The sequence below is a fragment of the Lutjanus erythropterus genome, chromosome 8, assembly GCF_056507025.1.
Source record: "Lutjanus erythropterus isolate fLutEry1 chromosome 8, fLutEry1.hap2, whole genome shotgun sequence".
In the NCBI taxonomy this organism is placed as follows: domain Eukaryota; kingdom Metazoa; phylum Chordata; class Actinopteri; order Lutjaniformes; family Lutjanidae; genus Lutjanus; species Lutjanus erythropterus.
Window position 1 is genome coordinate 10,130,068 of NC_139324.1, and position 22,292 is coordinate 10,152,359.

Consider the following 22,292-nt stretch of genomic DNA (forward strand, 5'->3'; position numbering starts at 1 on the left):
TGGTTGTGCCACAAACAACTATGCTCTGGGTACCAAAATGGCTGACAGCTGCCCTGATGTGCACCTTACTGAAATTACTGCACTGTCATCATTGGAAAAAATAGCTACGACTCAACCAATAAGTTTCCATCAGCATGTAGCACAAATTTTAACTGAATTTTCCACAAAGCTGGGAACAGAAAACACAAATTCATGTGTTTCCATTGACAACTGCAATATTTAGGGGTAAGAAACAAACAGCTGGTGGCACTAATTCTACAGTCGGATCCCATTAAAGAAGAGCAGGAATTCCAGTCAAACCTCAAGTGATAAGATCATGTGGAAAATATCATGAAAATACACCATTTATGTTTGTTTCATGTATCATTTTGAGGCAGCTTATGGTCTCCTCATTGCTCCACACACATCTGACTTTTGAAGTTTTCTTGAAAAAGCATTTCTATTCAGGTTTTTTTTTTCAGCTCATATTAAAAATGATCATGTCCAACTCACTGTAAAGGTTGATGCATGGAACTTATTGAGGCAGTGTTTGCCTCAAAGTTAGATACAGAGTCATACTGTTTCATACTCAAAAAGTTTATGTTAGAATATGAAAAAATATGATCAGTCATATTGCAGAATTGTCTGATATCCATTTCTGGAGATTAAGAAAAGTGCTTCTGAACCTGACTTGTATCCAGCAGGAATTTTATCCGTCTTCTTTTTGGATTATTGCAGCTTTGTTGTATTGATGAAAAAATTACACTGCCAAAAGTAACACCCAGCCAAAACACAATTTCAGTGTGGAATTTGCACCCCAGTCAAACTGAGTAAAGACAGATGTATGAAAACATTGCTCCTTGATATAACTTGGTGGTTGACTTTCCTAATCTGTCTGTCTTTCTACGTGCCCTGTATCTAATACATAAAAACAACAAAGCCAGGAGGACTGAAGGCCTGCTTGACAAAACAAGAAACTACACAGAGACTGGACTCACATCCCTGCAGCCTACCAGAAGTAATACAGGCTTGTGTAGAACACGGTTTAACTGTGTCGTGCGTTTGTAATTGGCTTCATCAAGCATGTGTATCCCTGCTGGCACAATGACAGTGAGAGACCCTCATTGCAGTTCAATATCCCAAACTTACTGTCAATTACAGCTTACACTTTTTTGAAAATGAAGGGCTAACAAGCTGGACCCAACCATCCATTTCAGGGCTTTTCTTTAAATATTCAGCTCAGAAAGCAAAAAGAATCATCTGTCCATCAAAAGTATCATCCATCATCAATTATTCATGCTAGAGCTGGACAGTTGACTTTAGATTTGTGCAGTAAGTTTCACTTTGGGAGACTTGTTTCTGTCCATTGCAACACTTCTCTGTTGTAGGGATCTGCAGGACAAGTGATTTATTATTTGTTTGTCACCGTTGGCTGTCTAAGTTCTATACTTTATAATAAATCCTCAGAGAAATCAAACCAAAATAAATTAATATTTTCAGAGATTCTTGCTTGCAAAACCCTCAATATTTTGCAGATAGTAAGTGATGAAATATTCAAAGATATTAGGGCTGTAATGGTATGTGTATTCATGCTGAACCTTCATTTTACAAGAGGAACAGTCCGGTGCACACAGCTGCACAGACTATGTAGACTGATGCACATGCAGCCCGTCCTCACCAGAAAAATATGCCTGTTGGTCAAATGTGCAATGTCCAACTTATATGTCTATTTATTGTTAGGCTGTGTCCCCTAGTGGATGTACTAAATATAACAGGGACAGTCAAACATGACTATGACCTGAGTCCAAACTTTTAGCACTTCCAAATTTCTGAACCGTGACCTGTAAAGCAGGGTATGAGCCAAACTGCACTTCTGTGTACTGTTACTCCCCTAACGGACATGCATCAATTTTGTAAATTTAGTCCTCTACACCAAAACAAATCTGTGAGCATTATTTTATAAATGACCCAGTTCAGCATTCACACTTTGAACACAGATCAGATGTAAATGGTCTTGATCAGTTTAAAATGTGTCTGTCCAGCCAGCGCTGTGCAGAATGAGAGCAGTGTTGCCTCATTATTGTTAGACGCTGATCAAAGCAGCCGAATCAAGCCTGTCAGCAAGGTTACATAAACAAACCTATGCATCAAAGGATGGCTGGAGGAAAAGGTTAAAAGAAAATTAATCTTTACAAGGTGCTGTCATACTGAATATCACTGTTGCAAAGGAAAAAAGAGTGTGTGTGTGTGTGTGTGTGTGTGTGTGTGTGTGTGTGTGTGTGTGTGTGTGTGTGTGTGCTGGGGGGGCACTTTGTTAGTCTACTGGGCCCCATTGAAAGGTGGAACAAGAACATTGTAAAAGATAAATGAGCATGAAATGGTAAACATTTCACCTGACAACAGTGACAGGAGCATTTGACAAATAAAGAAAGTCATCTTTTACTGTTGATATAATTTCCCTGAATACTAATTAGTCTTACTTCTGCTGAACTGAACAAATTCTAATAAATGTCATCAGTATTTAATCAACTTTTTTGCGATGCCTACTCCTCTCTGGAGAAATATCTGGCGATCAAAACACCTGTCTAAGGCTTTTGTTGTCCTGAGGACTCACTGCCCTTAAAATATTATCGCAAGTTTTGTACAAGTTTTAAGAAAACAAGATTTAAGACTGACTGTGTAGTGGAGACAACAGCCTAAACTTTTTTAGCTACTGGAAGCAGTAGAACCAGCTAAAAACGAAACATGAACATTATCACCTTGTAAGGTTTTTATGGCTAAAGTGTTAGCAAACAACTGACCCTTCCAAAGCCCTTCCTGTTTTTGCTCTGTGCTCCAATAGCAGTTGAGTTGTTGCTTCAGGTCACCCAGCAACATCTTTTAAAGACCCCTTTCAGTGAAAATGCCATTTTTAACCTTGTTAACATGTCCATGTGGTGTTTTCCATGTGTCACAAGACAGACCAGGAGTGAAATAAGCAGTGGACACCATGTCTGAGCATTTCTTGTTTTAAAAACTGCAGCGGGCAAGGGCAGTCTCAAAAAACGGACTCAGTCAGGCTGGGTATATGATGTCATAAACCTGAGGAACCAATCCCATTAATCAAGGGGGGTGGCGGTATACATACAGTTACCGTAATTTGCAAGCATAACAGAGGAAATGCCAGGCGCAGCTACTTAGGGGCAGGGGTAGTGGTTGGGGGGTGTGGGGTGGGTGGAGAGAGAGGGGACTATTATGAAGGCACGGTGTAGAGCTTTATGTAAGCCATTTGAACAAGGTAATTGAACTTATTTTGTGAAAAAAACACAAACATATCAGACAGTTTTATTATTTCCTGCAGAGCATTTTATATTATCTAAAACATGACTTAAGGTGAACTTCAACTATCTTGGTTTTCTTTACAACATAGATAAGCTTAAGTTGATCATTCCACTGGGAACCTTGCTCACCTGTTATTGGAGCACAGAGCAAAAAGGGGCAGGACTTAGGAAGAGTTAATGGTCGAGTTGTGGTCACTTGATAAATTGAGTACAATATTTATGACACTTTACTACACTTTCCTGCAGGGAAATAACAGTGCTGGGCAGTAGCATACTAAACTCCGTAGAGGGTCTTTTGTTGTTGTAAGTTGCTAATAAGAGTGAAGTTTGCGTGGCAGAAAACCAAACAATGAGCTAAAAGATGCTGAAATACCATGTAGAGCTGAGTAGAACTGCATAGTCATGTGATATTTCTTTTTGGGTGTGTTAGAGTACATGTATTCATGTAATAATTTTTGTACAGTAAGAATGGTTAGTGCATCTTTAGACAGTGCAGTTACTGATGGAACTGAAAGTGAACATTCATGATGGCTAACAATAGTACAAGAAGGCCCAGGTTTGAACCAATTATCCTGAACGCTCTCTGGTTGAGAGCATTCCAATTAGAGAAGCATGTGCAGCTCCGGCTCCAATTTCTGTACTGTCACTTTCCAGCTCTGGTTGGATTAGAGGCCTGGACCACTATTAGCCCAAATTCTGACATGATAAGCATAAAGGAAGAGAGCGGTAAGGGTTGGTAATACTTCTCTGATGACCTGCAGTGCACTCAAGCATGCTACTTTGACACTAACTACGACACTAAGAATGGAAGAATACAAGGCTCATATTAATCCATTTCCAGGTCTAAATCTGACAGCAAAACTGCATCCTAACAATTTCAATTAAATTGTATCCTGGCTAGATTTTTCTGTCTCTGTGGTCCCTTTCAAAGTTAGTAACCTTTAGAAGTGGAGCACCGCTCATGTAAAATTCAAACAGCCTCGAAGCAGAGTAGGTCTGTCAGTGTCTGTTTGTATCCAATGCGCCATGTGGTCCTACCTGGGAGACAGGAATCGTGGACATTTTGACACGTTGTTGAAACAGCACGCTCAGTATGCGGTTTTGCTGCTCCAAGTCAAACACACGGGTCCGCAGCTTCACACATTCCTCTTTCAGGTCCTAGAAACCCCCCCCAAAGAGGAAACAGATGGACAGATAACTGTGGCTGATGGGGATTTTTCAGAAAACTACACATGTATCAGATGCTAATTTAACAGGAACAGGACACAATGCTGTATTCATGCAAGATGTACATGACAGAGCTCAGAGCTCAAAAGGAGCCATTCCTCATGGTCACTTCTTTTATATTGATACACACATACCTTTTGTAAAATGTGTGTATACTTTTCAGTAAACTCTTCATTCCATATTGAAGGTTACTCCCACATTCATTATTCCACTGCAGTGGTACAAACAGTACATTTACTTCAAGTACTTGAATGACAGTACTGAACTTAAAATATAGTAAATATACACTGCTATCAAAATTAGTAATATAAGATTTCCAGGGTGCCTCTACTTGTGTTGCCTCAACAATCATGTAATCATGATTAGCACTTAAAACATCAACTCTACTTTGTGGTAGAAGGTTTACAAGCACATTCTGTGTGGATTTCAAATCAATGATTCATGATTAAAATGGCATAGATATATGAGTAGATAATACCAATAACCTAGTAAAGTAAAGTATTATAGTAAATTTACATAAATAATACCTGTTTTCTTTATTAATATTTATTCATTTACAGTTTACTTAAGGATTCCTCAAAGCAAACTGGTCAGAAACGTCTTATGCCGCGTTCAGACTACATGATATTTTTATGTGTTAAGGCTGTTAGTGTGTCAGATCAGGCAGAGTGCCCAGAGCTAAAAGCTTTGACTTTAGCCTTGAGCAGGGGGCTGCAACCTCCAGGTCCAGAGCCGCAGGCTGCTCTTTTGCCCTCTTCTAGTGGCTCCCTGTGGCTTTGACAAAACATTTCATGGAAATTAAGTGTTAGTGTTAGTTAATTTTTGTAGGTCTAATGTGATCCTTACATTCTACAACTATAAAAATGTGTAGCCAATACATGCAATACAAAAATATATTTGAATATTTTGTCAACTAAAATGTGTGTATACTTTTCAGTTTACTCTTCATTCCATAATGAATGTTACTCTCACATTCACAAAACCTTTTCCTGCTATGGATGCTAAATTAAAAAAAAGAAAGGTCTCAAAGGAAAATACAGAATTTAATAGTTGTCGCTCAGACATTTGTTTTTTCTTCGCAACTTTTTGGCCAAAGTGGCTCTTTTGAGCAGTTGCTGACCCCTTACCTGACAGTATTTTTCACAGTATTATTTATTTATTTATTTATTTCATTATTGTCAGGTCTTACATTATAACATCCATAGCATCCATGTGTGTCCAAGTACAAACTGGAGACTATGTTTGGAGCAAAATACTCGTATCAAAGAGTAGCGATTGATGGGATTATAATTAATGGATGCTAAAATGTTGCACTTTTCCTTCCTCCTGCAATTTCCTTCTTATCTCATCTCTTCTTATCTTATGTTTTATAGTAGCGACATTAACAGTAACATCTTTGCACCAACAAAAGAACCCAAAATGATTGTAGATTTTCTTTTGCTTTCAAGGATTGTGAGGTTAATCAATATTCGTGTCAGTGACATGCAGTTACTCATCATTGTGACAGTCATCATTTCTAATGGCTGATTGAATTAATGATGCTTCAATGCTGCAGAGACAAAGACAAACCTTCTGTGTGAGGAGGGCCTGGACCACCTGGTTAGCCACCTTGTAGAGACAAGAAAGTAAAAGAAGAAGAGAAAGAAAACATGTTAAAAAAGTAACATTAGAATGATCATTATTTTAAAGTGGACTGCAGAACTTCTATGCAACTTTGTGATGCAGAGAGACAGTAAACGAAAATGACCAAGTACAAACACCATCAGAGAGAATCTAAAGGCATGTAAGATGTGCTGTGAGGACAAATTGACAGTGTGTTGCATCACAGACTCAGATTTAGTGAAATCATGCGGCTGCTGTCTGCAGTTAGTATATCTATCTTTATTCTCAGCACATAAATAAACCAAAACATAGTCTATCCATTATCTATACCCGCTTACCAAAGACATAAAATCATAAAATCTCTTTTAGAGAATGTTTTCTTGTCCTTACATATTTTATTTGCTTGCCTTAAAGGTATAGTTCAAATTGTTTGAAGTGGGGTTGTATGAGGTACTTATCAATAGTCAGTTTATTACAGGAGTTTCTAGTGCAGGAAGTTAACAGCAACAGCAAAACTTATTTTAGCCACCTAAAAAAATCAATATCAGCTTGACTGTACACTATAATTAAGATATTTTCACCACTTCACCTTTCTGTCTGCTGTCACATAAGCCAGATACCGCTCATTCGACAGCAACGACACATATTAGTCTAATATGGAATTATGTATAGATTGTATTGTTGTTGTTGTCGTTGTTGTTGTTGTTGTCTTTGTTGTGTGTGGAGTGTGTTCTACCTATATGCTAGTGCCAAAGACAAATTTCCAGACAAAATTCCCCCTAACAGCGCGGCAGTACATCCCAGAAGCAGCTCTCCATTCTGCCCCGCTTCAAATATATATGTAAATCAACTCAGCTGCAGATTGAGCGCACAGGAAGTCAGTGGTGCAGAGAATCTGGTCAGTTTTCAAAATAAAACAACTTGACACATCAACTTATTCAACTGAGTTAACATAATCAGGCGGGCAAAATGCTCTGAAATACATTTTGCTGCTGATCCTGTCCACACCAGTGCATTTGTTAACTTCTACACACTGGAGGTGTGTCAAACATCAACAAGAAGGTAATATGAAAGTAATTCACTGACTAGGGATAAGTACCTCATACAAGCTTCCTTCAAAAAGTCTAACTATTCCTTTAATGTAACTAGGTTCAGACTGAACATTTCTATTCTGAATGATTTTTTACTGAAAGAAGAAGAAAAAGTTGAATTTTATTAAGTTTTTATTGTGAATATAAAATAGCATCATCTGAAATGCCTTCTATTTTGATTTCTGAAGCGGAAGCATACATTATACCTTGACACTGGAATAATAACTATGTTTCCACTTGTGTGTGCCGCAAAATGATTTCCCTCCACCTCTTTCATCTTTCTATCAAAACGACTCGCCTCAGCTCATTCAGACCATGACAGGAAGCCTTCTGAATGCCCCCCCCCCCCCCCCCCCACACACACACACACACACACAAAGATTAATGTGCATAATAAGACTGAAAAGTGGGAGAGGATGAATGAATCCCGCAGCAGAAACTCTGAAATTTTTGTCCTCAACCAGAATATGTTAAATTCTCATGGGCAGCAATCTCCATGGTAACAAGACCATTAGTGAAGCCTGCTAAAAAAAATAAAATGGAGCAGTCTAGCTGGCTGGAGAGAAATGAAGGAAAGATGAAGAAAGAGATGGAGAGACAATCAGCGTGTTGTCAGCGAGAAAAGACGAGGGAAGGAGTGCAGGCGGACGAGCCGCAAGCAGAAACCGGGAGTCGGTCACTCCTCCAGCTCTCATCCCCATATCTCCCACAACTCTGATGTCTGTCCACTTCAATTAGAGACGTTCCCTTGTCTTGGCTTTCCTCTATGGACGTCACTATCAATAGTAGTCTAAATGTATATATTTATATCTGATAGTCAACTCCAATTGTCTGCGTTCTGACCACCAGATAACTTTGTCTAAAGTTAAAAGTTAAAAGGGTCAGTTCACCACAAAATCAAATATATTCATATTTTTCCTCTGATCTGTAGTGCTTTTTATTAATCTAGATAGTTTTGGTGCAAGTTATTAGCCATACAGATCTCTGCCTTCTTGTGAATATAATGTGACTAAATGGCACTCAGCATGTGGTGCTCAAAGCCCCAAAAATACTATTGAAATATTCATTATTAAATATTCATATTGTCTCTTTCAGGAAATTGTGACCTGGTTACTCAAGATAATCCACAGAACTTGTGGTAAGGAGTTTAATGTTCTTTCTTTCTAGTAGAAATAAAGTAGTTCTGGAAGATTCTACTGCAGAAAAAAAAGTAGCTTCTATATGAAACTTCTCACAACAATGGTCATAATTTCTGGAAAGAGACATTGCTGTTCAGTTTTTCATATATATTTTTTGGCGCTGTGAGCACCAGAAGCCAAGAGTTGCATTGTATTTCTAACCCACAGTAAAATTATAATATTTAGATGTATAGACAGCACTAAAGATAAGCCAGAAAAAAAACACTCTGTGTGTGTCAGGGGTCTGGATGCTGCAGCATTTCCCTCCTCCTCCTCCCTTGTCATGTGTTTAAACAAATTTGTTATGTGTCAGATTAAACTAGTGTGTACACAGTGGTGTAGTGCCAGTGTGTTGTTTGAGTGCACACAACAACACAACAAACAGCAGTGAAGAAGCAGCAAGATGTGTTCACAACAACAGGACACTGTTTGCACAGACACCTTTACTCTTTGACAAAACAAATGGGTTCAACACAGAACAGAGGAACAGAGATGGATCCCTCCATGTTGATCTGACTGACACTAGCATCGTTCTTTAAAACAAGTACGTACTGTCTGTAGTATCCATATTTTGGTATCTGCTGACCCCGGCTAACCAGAAGTTAGGTGTGGTACAGTGTGCATTCTGAGTTTTTTTTTTTTTTTTAAGTTCCCATGAAGCCAAAATACATGTTTAAGTGTTTTTATCACATGTTGATCTACACATCACCATCACTCATCAGCCTCCCACCCATCTGTTCACCAAGACTAACCAGATGCGGCTTTGTGACCTTGTGTGTGCGCTGCGATTCTGTTCTGTCCTCCACATGGCTGCAGTTCCCACCAGCAGCATTTCAGTAGCGTTTCAGCAGTGGAGCATTTTGCCCGTCTGATTATGTTTACTTGCTCTGATTTTGTTGATTAGGTCCTCTTTCCTTGCTCTTTGTGCTTCTACCATGGATAAGCAGGCTATGCAGTTAAATATTTTTTCTGTCTTTATGATCGTGAGTCTCCACAAGGTCTTTAATTTTGAAAATTAACCACATTCTCCCTGCCTTTTCCGTGTCTGACTTCCTGCCCGATCGATCTGCTCTGTGCAAATTGATGTGGCATCCGTCAAAAATAGACTCAGTGTGTATTCTCTGCACTGAGCCGCTTCTGGGAAGCATCTGAAAAACACTGCGGTGCTTCTGGTGGAATCACAAGCACTATCTAGAATGGCCGCAAACTGCTCCGACTGCCGCAGCGTGGCCATAACCCGGCACAGCAGTCAGAGCAATTTCCACCAAGCTGTGCCAAGCTGTGCTTGGTGGAAATTGCGGTTAAGAGCGTCAGAGACAGCAGGAAATACAACTCCTACTAAAACAAAAAAAAAAATTAAAAATGATTAATACCAATACCAGTCTAATTCCATTTTTTGGTGAAAATGTATTACTTACTCTTTTATATACACATGAAATATATGCCATTTATTAATATAATATAATAACATTAATTAAATACCCTTGTCCCTGACAAGAATGAATGATGTCTAACAATTTAAAAATGTGTTAAAAGCTTTCAAAATCAAAAACTAAATATTTCTGCTGATAACATAGATGTAAAAATGTGCTATTATAATCATATTGGTTTTAAAATAATTTTCTTTTTGAAAATTTTAGTTCCTTTAAAGTTGTATCCCAGATTTCTGACAACTCCGTCAAATTTTTTACAAACATGTGATTTAATCAGGCATGATCAAGGTTAGCTATACCCTAAGGACCCCCGTCTCACTTCAAAGAGTTTGATCGTTAAAATACATTTTTCCCAGCATAATTGAAAAGCAAACATCAAAATCCCTTCAAAATATGGTTTTGTCCCAATTTCAAGAATGAGTTTACAAACTACTCAGCCCAGCATGAGGCATGATGGGAAATGAGGGCTGTATTTTAGGACCGGAGAATATTTTTTACATGATTTCACCTGTACCACTGATAGAATGTGAATTTCATGTGTTTTAGTGATTACTGAGCAGTAACAGGGGGTCAACACCAACCTGCTTTTTCTGGGGGGGGGGTCGAGAACCACTGCTTTACACGCCCCGGGGCATGTTTGATCTAGAAAGCGCCGTGAGAACAGCAACACTCACCTCATCCAGACAGCGTTCATACTGCTTCCTCTGATTGTCGTTTTCCATCGACAGAGCCGAGTTCTCCGCCTGAGCAGACAAAACACAGACAGATAAACCGCATGAATTACAGTCATTACCTTGGAGATGGAGAGAGAGCTCAAAGGGGCTCTCTCCCCGCAGCGCTGTAGGGTTTGCAGGTTCACTGGAGAACGATGGTTCTAAATGAATGATGACCTAAATTTCAGGCATCCAGAACACCATCCTGCAGACCTGCAAGGTGTCTGGAAGGCTCACTTGAGGTATCCCAGGTATAATTCAATTACTGACAGAGGATTTTGGGAGGCAGGCAACACAAACCTTTCTGGGAACTCAGGAGGTGACTTTCCACTGAAATGATTAATCCAGTAAATCTTAAAGGCTTCCTGAGGTGGCTCGTTTTCACTCGAGCGCTGTGGGCAACTCCTCTTAACAACAGGTTCACAGCAAATCACAGAAGTGGCTGATAATTACAGGGGGTTCAAAGAGGTACTCACCTCCCACAGCTCAACAGTATCTTCAAACTAACCCAAGGTTATGGCCAGAGATAATAAGATAGTATTTTAACCTTTTTCAGTGACCGGCTGCTGAAATGACACCATTAATATCCTGAGACCGAGACAATAAAACACACATCGGATTGAATGGATTGTTCTGACTCAGGCGGGAATCTGAGGACTTGGTATTTAAAAGGCCACGGATCAGCCTGAAGGCTTGCCGCCTGTGTGTGTAAAAGGTCAGGAAAATCCTAGTTATGACTTTGAACTTCAAGTGTTTAAGCCTTAACAGTAGGTGTTATGTGAGCTCACATGTGCTATTGATGTGACAGTGCACCACATTTTCAAATAAGCTAAATTGATTTTTTTACATTGATTACACTGAGTCTTCACTTTTTCTGAACAGGACAGAAAAATATCCTCTCAAGTACAGCCTGAATAATTATTCCATAAAACCAATGGTAACACTTAATAATAACTATAATCAGTAAATGGTAAATTGAGTCAATTAAATTTGAATTAACAGGTATTTTAATAAAATATCCCTTAGTCGCAGGCATTTTTTTTTCACCCGCCACTTTCTCCTCTGTGTTGCAAATATGAAACCGAAATACGTGCCTTGATTATAAATTACAGAGGTATTGGTCTGAAGTAAGATGTAAAATGGAAACAATGAGTTTTTTGTTTGCTTGATTGATTTTTGGTTGTTTGCATTAATATTCCTGACATGTTTATTTGCTTTTAGTATTGTTCTTATAGAACCCCATACATATATTGTGTTTAAAAACAATAAAACAATCCAAATCTAAATAATAAATTGTTTACAAAGTAATTATTGACCATAAACAAAGTGCTGTAAATATCTAGTCCATCTCTTTATGTAAAGATTTCTTTAAGGTCTACATCAAATGCTTAATGTATTGTATAAAATGTTTTCTGCATAACAATAAACTATTACTAATTTACTAATTTAATCAGAAATGTAATTGTAATTGTCTCTTATCTGCTATGATACAATGTATATATAGACACATGTATATATATATATATATATATATATATATATATATATATATATATATATATATATATATATGTACATATGTATTACACAAACTAATAATAAAGTAACAAATTGTAGCTTACCTGATACTAATAAACATATTAATTATTATTTTCTTAACAGTAAAATAGACATTAACTAAAGCACACTTTTTATTTGCTCTTTTAGAAAAAATTGGTTTATTTCAGTGTATGTATTTTTATTTATCTATTTCACAGATTTGTGTGTCTGTGTTGGGTAGGGGTGGTCATGCAGAGTTTTAGTCAGGTGAAGAATGTTTAATTTGTCATCCTCTGTAGGACTGATGTGTATATTGGAAAATAAAAATTGTCAGTGATAATAAAAACAATATTTCATGTAAATAAGTATTATATTCAGGCTTCAAATCTTGATTTAGAAAAATGAAAGCAGTGTTTTTGCCTCTGCATAATTTATTGGATCTGCAGAAATGGTCCTGAAGGTAAAAATAAATCACTTGCAAAGATGTAAATGTTTCGCTGTGCTCCCTCATCCTTGTTTTTGCACAGTTAATACGGTTGATCTGCAGTGAGCATTGCATCAATCAGTGTGGTGGGCTTAACTATTAAATTCCACTGGATATGACTTTTTGGTTGAGGAGCTGAGAGGAGTCAGTGACTTCTCCTCAGTTTATTTTTATTATTTATCTTGTGACTCTTATTTGCACTTCTTAGAGCAAATTTTTCATTTTTCATGCTAGGTTGTATGGAAGGTACCCAAGTGTGCCATAATGACTGGAAAGCAGTTTCCAGCTAAATGGAAAACCTTGTAATGTTTCTCCAGTTCAGCGTTAAAGTTTAATTACAAATGTGGATAAAATAAAAGCAGCCACCATGAAGAGGCAACGGCATGGAAACCACAAAACACACTCAGATTTATTCATTAGGGTCAACAAACTAGACAAGAAAATTGATGTAATTTAAGGCGGCACTTTATTCTAAAAGACCATCACTAATGACAGTGGTTATGTAGTCTTTCTGAAGTACTCGGCTGTAGTATTACCACAGAAAATTAAAAATCACTGAAATATCACTGAAATGATGTTCAATAATTCCCAATAATTCAATGAGCATCCATGCTCATAATTACTTGTACCAGCAGTTGATAAACATACGGGGTAGATGATTATATTGCATACATCATTTCTATAATATATCAATCTAAATTATTGAAATTCTCCTGGTATATTTGCTATTTGGTCAGTTTAATGTGAATCCCCTGCTCAGTTTTCTCCCTCTTTATTTACAGTCTTCTACACTGTAAAAACAAAAAGTTGCAAAAACTCAAAGTTTCAAGGCAACTTACTTCAATATATCTTTGAGTTTTGAGCACAACTCAAACTCTTAAGTTTTATGAGATAATTCAAAAGTATTTCAAAAGTTGTTGAGTAAACTCATTGAAGTCAAGGTGAATTAGCATGCCTTTGAAACAGTTGATAATTTAATAGTTAATAATTTAATATTTATGATTGCAACAATTTAATTTTTAAGTTTTAAAACCGTGAACAACTTTTGAAATACACATGCAGTGGTGGTGGGGGTGGTGGGGGTGAAGGCAGTTGCCTTAAAATTATCAGCTTTCAATCAGTTTTCTCAATTTTTTTTTCTTTTTTATTAATAAGCTGATAAGAAATGTGATCAATTTGCATTTAATATATATAATATACTGTATGCATGCAATTTAACTTATATTTGTTTGACTATTTTGCTCCTGTCAGCTCAAATTCTCAACGCAGTATATATGAATGGATGGAGGACCAGAGGATAGACAGGACAGGGGGAAACCACTGTAGGGGGCATGATGCGTACATAGTGTGTGACACAGGAAATAATGAGACACTGGCTCAGTGTGGCAGGAACAGCCATGTAGAGCTGGTAGTTCGAGCTAACCAGCTATGAGCAGCTGCTGTCAAGAGAAGTGCTGAACACACAGAAAGTCTACTGGAGCTTTGACAGTTTAAAAGTTTCTCTGTGGTAGGTTATCTGTGTTGTTTCTGCTGAGCTAACGCTGGCAGCTCAGAGAGGCTAAGGGGATCTCCGGTGTGTGTCTCTGCAGTGGAGTGTCAGTATATAGCCACAGCCCTGGTTATCATGGGAATATCATCAAGGGAGAGAATGCAGTTTGGTGGTTCTTCTATTGATGTCAAAAGACCAAGTCCAAACCATTGCACCAAAATTGAAAAATACTAAGAGGGTTTGAAAAAATAGCATAAAAACCTGTGAACCATGAGGCTCAATCAGGGTACATTTGAAACGAGCGCTGGTTCACAAACTCCCACTCAGGAGCGGGGGCAGAGGGTGGTGGGATGCCAACTCTGATTAGAGTGCATTAACCATTCTGCATTCTTGGAGGGGAGTGAATGAGACAGATATTAGGCGGACGGGAAATGGGGGAAAGGAAAACGAGGAAGATACGCAGCTGAGGGATCAAATCAAACCCATGGCTGTTGCTGAGGGACTTTTAGCTTCTGTGTATGGGGAGTGTTGTCTACCAACTGAGCGAGCTCAGCTCCCAACCTGCTTTTTTAAATGTCTATCATTCGATCTCAGCACTGGCCACGCAAGTTTCAGGATGATTTAAAAGAGCAGATGTTGTTTTGAGTCATTTTCAAGGCAGGAAATGCTGATTTTTTTTTACAGATTTCTGGAAAATACGATCAATATTAACACCAGTTTGACGCGTTGCATCACAGTACAGTAATATAATTTAGTTTTCAGCTCAAAAAGGATGTTTCAGTGTGCAGTGCCTCTTTTATATAAGTTTTGTTGCTTTTGTTTTTAGTCTTCGTCTTACTTCTGTTTGGGAAATAATCATGGTGGAACAGCAGTTTTTATTATATTTGTGGGATGTAAACAGGAAGTGTAATGTTGTCATGGATTCAGTGATTTACACTGTGAGTTTCAATTTGAGCCAAGTTTTTCAGCCTCTATTTACATTTACATTTTGGCAGACTGACACAATTAAAAGTATACCGACTTGCTTTTAGCAGTTCAGGTTCATGTTCACAATGCACCCATAGATGAAGAGACAAATGCAACTGGATTACTTTGAAGAAAAATGGAAAATGCGATGATTCTCAGGCAAATTCTGGGTTCATAAGGAGAATTTTCCCATGATTTGTAAGCAGATTTATAGATGTTTATTTACTATTGACATCAGACCTAATGTTATTCTTGGAAAGTTCAAATCACACTCCATCTATAAATGTAAAGTGTATTATGTCTGAGATATGACTCAAATAAATAATAGTGTTTTTGTGCAGGGCTTCATTAAATCTCCATACCCCTGTTTCATTTAGGTGTCCAGGATTTACTGACTTCTAGTCACTGAGCTACACTTCAACTGTTACATCGCTGCAGGACATTCATAATTGAATAATAAGAAAAAAGAAAGTGTTTTATTAATCAACAAACTGAAGGCATATTTGACTGCATATTAACTCACTAGGAAGCAGCAGTGAATTTCTTACTGTAATGAGTCACTGTAGGAGTTCAGTATTTAACTTCACACATTCACCTCATGTTTCAGCCACAGCAGCCCCCGATCTCCAGTGACCAACAGTAAGCTGTGACATCCAGTAACCATACCTGCTCACATCTGCTCTCACCGAACACCACCTACATGGCACGGAGTTTAACAAGTTCACTCCTCATGAACCAAGCATGAACTTTTTAGAGCAAATGGTATTAGGTAGAATTAGAATGTGGTAAAATTATTCTTATAAAATAATCAAACCACAAATTTCTGCTCCTCAGATTTAAAGGGATAGTTTGACGTGAAACCTCTGTTATACAAGCCAAATATCACTATGTCCAAGTCAACCAAACTTCATAGGTGAAATCAGTCAATTTACCTTGCAGAAAACAGGAGTTGCTGGTCTACTGCTGTCTCGGTTAGTTTATTTGCATTATTGTGTGACTGGTGTTTCAAAAGCTCAATTCAGATTCACCAAAGTCACACAATAAGACAAACAAACTAATACATTGAGGCAGCAGTAGACTGGTTGTGTATGGTAGAATTGCAGATTTCACCTATGGAGTTTGGTTGGTTTGGAGAGAATGAAATCTGCCCTTTGCCCACAGCAACACATTGCTGTGTTTTTGTGCTGGTACTCCTGCTGCTTCTCCAAACTGAGAGCTCCAAAGTGGGTATATACTGAATGGCATCTACTCTGAATAACACTGACTATCAATAAGAACCTCATACAACCCACATTAAATAATCTGAACTATCACTTCAAATTAAGCATTTTTAAATTATGACAGTGGTAGATGAACAGGCCTACAACCCTCACAAAACCACATCCAGCAAAACAAAACACACAAAGCTGACTTAGCAAAGTGAATTCTGTTTTTAGGTGGACTTTATCCTCAGGCTGCACTTTGCTTTATAGCAGTGTGATCAGTAATGGCTGCCTGAGACCTCTCAACAGATGGGAAGTCATATTACCTGTTCAGCAGAGAAGGTGTGACAGAGAGGCGTACTGTACCTTCACTGGAACACTGACTACAAATGTTAACTACCCTGTCAGCATTTTAATTATCACTTCCTGGATGTGAAAAACTCTCCTTTGTCTTCTGCTGATTTTGTTCTTGCTCTTCAGCATAATGGGGTCTCATTTTCTGAAATGCTCAAAGATGGATGGAGGCACGAAGAAACACTCATTGTACTTGTTTGTCTCACTGGCAGACTCAGGTGCTGTGAATGACACATGAGAATGGTTTAATTTACTTTTGTTAATGTTTTCAATTTTGTATGCGGATATGAATGAGTTACACGCTCTCTGTAACTGACAGGCTTCGTGTTCCAGTGTTCTTGATGAATTCATTATGTACTTAGGGAGCTTTTGATTTATTTTCATGCATCTTAGATTTCCCTAATGATTTAAAATAGCCTACCCTTCAGCTAGCAATTTCCACCACATAACCCAGACTGATACCACAAAAATAGCAATTTGAAGCAAAAGCACAGGGGTCTGTAACAGATTTCTGCAACACGCCTCAAGGTTTTGATGGGGGCCAGAAAGAAAACAAAATAAGATTTTAATGAGCGAGCCAAATACTTTTATTGGAGGGGCAGATTTGGACCACAATTTGCCGGATTGTGCTACCAGAGGTGAGGAAAAAAGTGATAATTAGTTTATTGATTGCTTCAGTCAAAGTGTTAAGAGTGACCTAATCTCTATAGACAGATATCTGCATATGAATGTAGAATTTAGTAACAAGATTTTGGTATCAGAAGCATTTTGGGTTCCATTTGTTGTTCAAGTTGTATTGACCAAAGCTTTGGTTGCATGCAGTTAAACAGTCCAGGTGGAGAGCAAAAAAGACAGGACACATTAGCTTAAATGCAATCTCTGAACCCATCGGCTATTGTCTGAGGACAGTTTAGCTTTTCATTAGCTTTTTAAAAACTGATCTGCATTCATTTGCAGGTATCTGTTTATAGAGATTAGCCTCAGAATTATCGCCTCTGAATTTGCCTATCAGACTGTAAACAACATACCTGTCAACATCGAAATGGTTTTACAAAATTAATGTTATTTTTATTTGTCTATATCAGTGAGAACAGACTCTATGACTTCACTGCTTCACTAGGAAATGCTCTCAGAGCTCCTCCAAGGAGGCAGTTCACTGAGAAGTAATGGTCACAATCTGTAGGAACAAATGGTAATCAACCTAAACCGGTTTTGATGCATGTGATATCTGTAGTTACAGTGGTACCAGCAGATGTGGTTTAATATCACAGGTCACAGAATTCTGCAGCAGCAAAACAACAGCCAGGCAATAATTGCCCTTTTTCCATCACTCTGTGAACAACTGTGATGTGATTTTATGCTGCACATGGTATGAGTCTGTCAACAGTGAGACACAGTGACAGGATTTGGTTACCTAGCAAATGAGTTGCTTGCAGGTCTGCTCTGTGTGTGTTTTCATCTAACAGCTCACTGTGGCCGCCCCTTCTCGTTCCACTACTCCCTCAAACTGATCCACTGACAAAAACATGCCTAAAACAACCTTTGTCTTGTTTTGTAGATGGACCATAACAGCAAAGCTAAGCTTATTGACAAACTGTGACAAGCATTGTATTCCATGTGATTACTTCAAAATAAAAGAAAGACTTAAATATTTTTAATGTGGAGCTGCAGTAGAAGGAAATGTTCGATTTGCATCAGTTGTAACATAACACAACAGTATGCCAACTTTTTTTGAGAAAGGTTGAAAATACGGGAAATGGATAGAAGGAAAAAACATCCTGGAAAAAAATGGGGTTGACAGTTATGGTAAGGTTTGGTAAGCCAGAGTAAGTCAAAAGCCTCGAAACATCAGCTGTTGCCCCCAGAGGCTTTAATCATCATTTGGGGGGGCACTGACATATAAATAAATGGACAACATGGCAGCTCCCCAGAAAGGAAGCCAGAACATCTCTCTCTAAGTCTCAGTCTAATGTTACAAAAGCACAAAGATTCTTATTTTCAGATTATATTTCATTTGTGCCATATTCTGCGAATAAATGCCCCTAAATCTGACTGAAGCATGTGACCAGTACAATAATGTTCAGTCCTTGGATAAACAGCCTTGTGTGTTGTCCTTGAGCTGCTCACTTACACTCAAATCTCTACAGATATCGAGTGAAATACATTTAATTTAAAAAACATGTGGTAGTCCCAAATCTATTGATCAATCTTGCATGTTAGGGATGAAGGAAAGGGACAGGGGGAAGAGCGGTGGGGAAATGGGGAGCAGTTGGGGAGAAGGGTAAGAAGTGGACCATGCAATCCACTTTACCTCCAGGGCTCTGAGTCGCTCTAGCAGGGGATTGCTGTCCTTAGAATTTTCCTCCGACCCTCCGCCGGCCTCAGGCGAGGCAGGCATCTCTGCCGCCGTGGCCGTGGGACCCTCCAGACTGTCCTGCTGCTTCCACATTTCCTCCAGGAGTTTGTCCTGAAATGCAGAGAGAGCAGATCAAAGATGCATGCCTCAAAGTCACAAAGAAATGAGAAAGAAATTCCCCTAATCACAGTGATAGTGATAAACAACACACTGAATGCTGCGAGTACTGCATAAATAAAACTTCCACTTTCTTTTTCTCTTCGAAGTTTCATTAACCCTTACTTTTATGATCAACACTGAATCAAAAGACCCCCTGTTTGTGTGTTTATTACCTCTGCCAAGGAAGGTTATGTTTTCAGTGCACTTTGTCTGTCTGTCTGTCCACAAGATTACAGAAAAACTACTGGGTTGATTTTCATGAAACGTGCTTCAAGGGTGTAGCAGGGGCCAAGGAAGAACTTGTTCAATTTGGAATCCAAAACACAAATTATTTTTCACTTTTGTTAACATTACAAGACATTACTACAAACCAACTGATTATACTTTTGCTCACATCCAAATGTGAACTGTCTCCAGTAACACCCCGTTCTCATCCCAACTCATCACATACTGATGTTTTGTCAGGTTGTGTGGAGAAGAGAAGAGTGGGGATAAGAGCTTCTCTCCAGCTTGGACATTTAAGCTGCACCTGGATAATGTCTAATCAGGAAAATGAAATTGATAGACTCACGCAGGCCAAGCAACAAGAAATCAGAGACTGTAGTGGCCACAGCTTGCGTGAACCTGCTCCACCATGGTGTACTGGATTGGGCACATTGGCCGACAGTGTTTGAGGGTGATTACACCTCTGTGTTTACATAAATGCAGTCATATTTGATGGACAAAGTTTCCCAGATATCACACCAGATAGCATACATCGAGGTAGAGACCTCATTTACAATGTAGCCGAGTAAAACAATAAAAAATAAAAGCACTTAGACACAGAAAAAAACAAAGAGAAACTTAAATAAAAGTGGCAACAAGAAGTAAAAGGCAGTAAAACCACAATTCAAAATGTAAAAAAAAAAAAAAACAAAGTCAATAACGAATAAAAACTGTTCAAATATAGAACACATTAATCAGGTAAAACAGGAACAACTACAAGTAAAATGTGATACAATTAAAGATCTGAATTGCCCTGTGGATAAAAATGAGAAAAGCTTTAAATTGTTCTGCATGTTGTTCCACGTTGCAGGCGCACAATATGAAAAACTGGATATTCCAAGTTCAGTAAAAAAAAAAGCCGGCACCTGCAGCGTAATCCAATCACTAGACCAAGTTTGGTAAGAGCCCACATAAGAAGAAAGCATTGAACTGATATAAGACGGTAAATGACAGATAAGAGCTTTATAAATAAATAAAACCGTTCACGTCTTTCACATATCACACCGAGAGAGGGCAACCCAACCTTAGTATAGAAGTCACAGTGATGGGTGTCATAACTATCTCCAGGCAGAGTGATACACAGAGTCTAGGGGCTTCACCATAGTCTAAGACTGATAAAAAAAAAAAGTTGCCTCAACAAGTATCTTTCTACAGCAGAAAGGAGAGTCTATTTCTATAAAAGAAACCAATTTTCAGTCATAGAGAAGTCACCAGCTTGGAAACTGATATTTAAAGGTTAATTTATCATCTATCCAAATACCAAAGTACTTAGACTCTGTGGGCCTTTCACAAATAACTGTATATATTGTTTTAAGTTATTTTAATACTTTATCATATTCTAATCTAGATTTAATTATCTGTGTGTGCTGTGTGTGTTTAGTATGACGGGTTTATAACTTCAATTTTTTTTGTGCAACCTTTTGTTATATAATGATAAATAAAAAAACCTTGATAGTGTGAAAGCTACAGGATTTATTTCTATTATGTTTCGTATTGTAGTTAGGTGTCACGGAGGCGTGTGTGTGTGTGTGTGTGTTGTGTGCAGACTTACACATGAAGATAATGAAGTTAGGAATGAGTGGCATATAAAAGCAGAAAAACATCAATACACAGAAAATATTCACATTGGGGATTAACGAGCATTACTCTGACAACAGGCTGAAGTACATCCTTCCTATTACACTAAAACACTCCATTAAGTGGCTTAATTGGCTTTAATGTGTCTGGTTTTGTTGCAGTCTGTTTCATGTTGTTAGAAGTTATTCCAATCCTGGGCGCACAAGTATCTGAGGGAAGATTTACCCATCTGTCCACTGACTCTCACCGATGTCAGATTTGCTACACTGGACCTGGTGTTGTGCCTGTGAGCCTCTCTGACCTGCAAAAAAAGTAAACTGGGGCTACACCATTTACAATTTAGTAAAGCTGACAGAGTTTTAACTGTGTCACCCTGGACTCCACAGGGAACCAGTCTGGCTGTGTCAACTGGTTCCTGCCTATATGTGCTCTCATGGACCGAGACCACTCCAGCCAATTTACTTTATCTTCTGAAGCTTGGGATGACAACGAGTGTGACTTTTTAAAGTAGTGTGACTTTTGCATTTTGTAGCCCTGTTTTTTTTTTTTGTTTTTTTTTTTGCCTTGTTACTTTGGTTCACTGATCTGGATTTAATGATGTGAAGCAAACGTTTTTCATGAAGCAGCTGTGGATAACAAAAACTTAAAGAATCACATTCATTTGTAGCTGAATAGAGATCCCTTTACTGGTGTTCCTGCTTTTAACCATATTAGAGATACGGCACAATGGTCTCTGATCAGACATCAGCTTTAGGTCCTGGCTGGGTTAGCATGGCTCTTGTCCCTGCTCTCCTCCTGTCCTCCCAGGGTGGACGCACAACCCGTTGCGGTGTTTGGTCCAGCTGATCTGACTGAGTGGTCAAAAGATGTCATGTGCATTGTTGATTGTCTCAAGATCTGATTCTCTTTAATCCAAAACATGCACTGGTGGTATTTGTTTCAGCAATAAAGCCAAAAAAATCCATTAAGACAGATTAAAATAAGACTGTAGTGAAGTTTGAAGGGTACTAGCTGCAGTATTTGCTTGCACTGCCATTGCCATGGAGAGGGTCTTGAGAGATGTTTAGACATCTATCCTCAGTGCAAAGTTACAATTTTAAGCTTTTCCACTGAAATACCAACAATTTGCTTTGAACTGCCTCATCTGAACTTGAGTTTGTACCTCTTATGCCACCCAAAAATGGCACCAAACTGCCACACAGTGGGGCAAAGTGAATTTCAAGGTAAACCCAAACAGTCTGAGCACAACTTGAGTCATCTGTTGCGCCACCTGAAAGTCTCAGAGCTTTTTCGTTTTAAGTTGACCTCTAATGTGAAAAAAAATCAGGAAATGTCAACAAATGAGTTTTGTTGATGCT

General features: G+C 38.4%; 1 protein-coding gene across 7 annotated transcripts in view; it reads right to left on the minus strand.

The window, feature by feature from the left end:
* LOC146322481 (nck-associated protein 5-like) overlaps positions 1 to 22,292 on the minus strand; it is a 115,283-nt gene that overhangs the window by 46,023 nt on the left and 46,968 nt on the right. For 6 of the 7 annotated variants that reach the window (XM_084724475.1, XM_084724473.1, XM_084724474.1 and 3 more), the window contains exons 1-3: positions 10,505 to 10,569; positions 6,096 to 6,134; positions 4,338 to 4,457 (exon numbers count right to left, since the gene is read on the minus strand). In XM_084724475.1, the coding sequence (XP_084580601.1) occupies positions 4,338 to 4,457; positions 6,096 to 6,134; positions 10,505 to 10,552 (207 nt within the window). In that variant the 5' untranslated portion in view covers positions 10,553 to 10,569. Of the gene's footprint in view, positions 1 to 4,337; positions 4,458 to 6,095; positions 6,135 to 10,504; positions 10,574 to 18,888; positions 19,045 to 22,292 lie in introns of those variants that run through there. The other variant, XM_084724478.1, reaches the window with a different exon arrangement.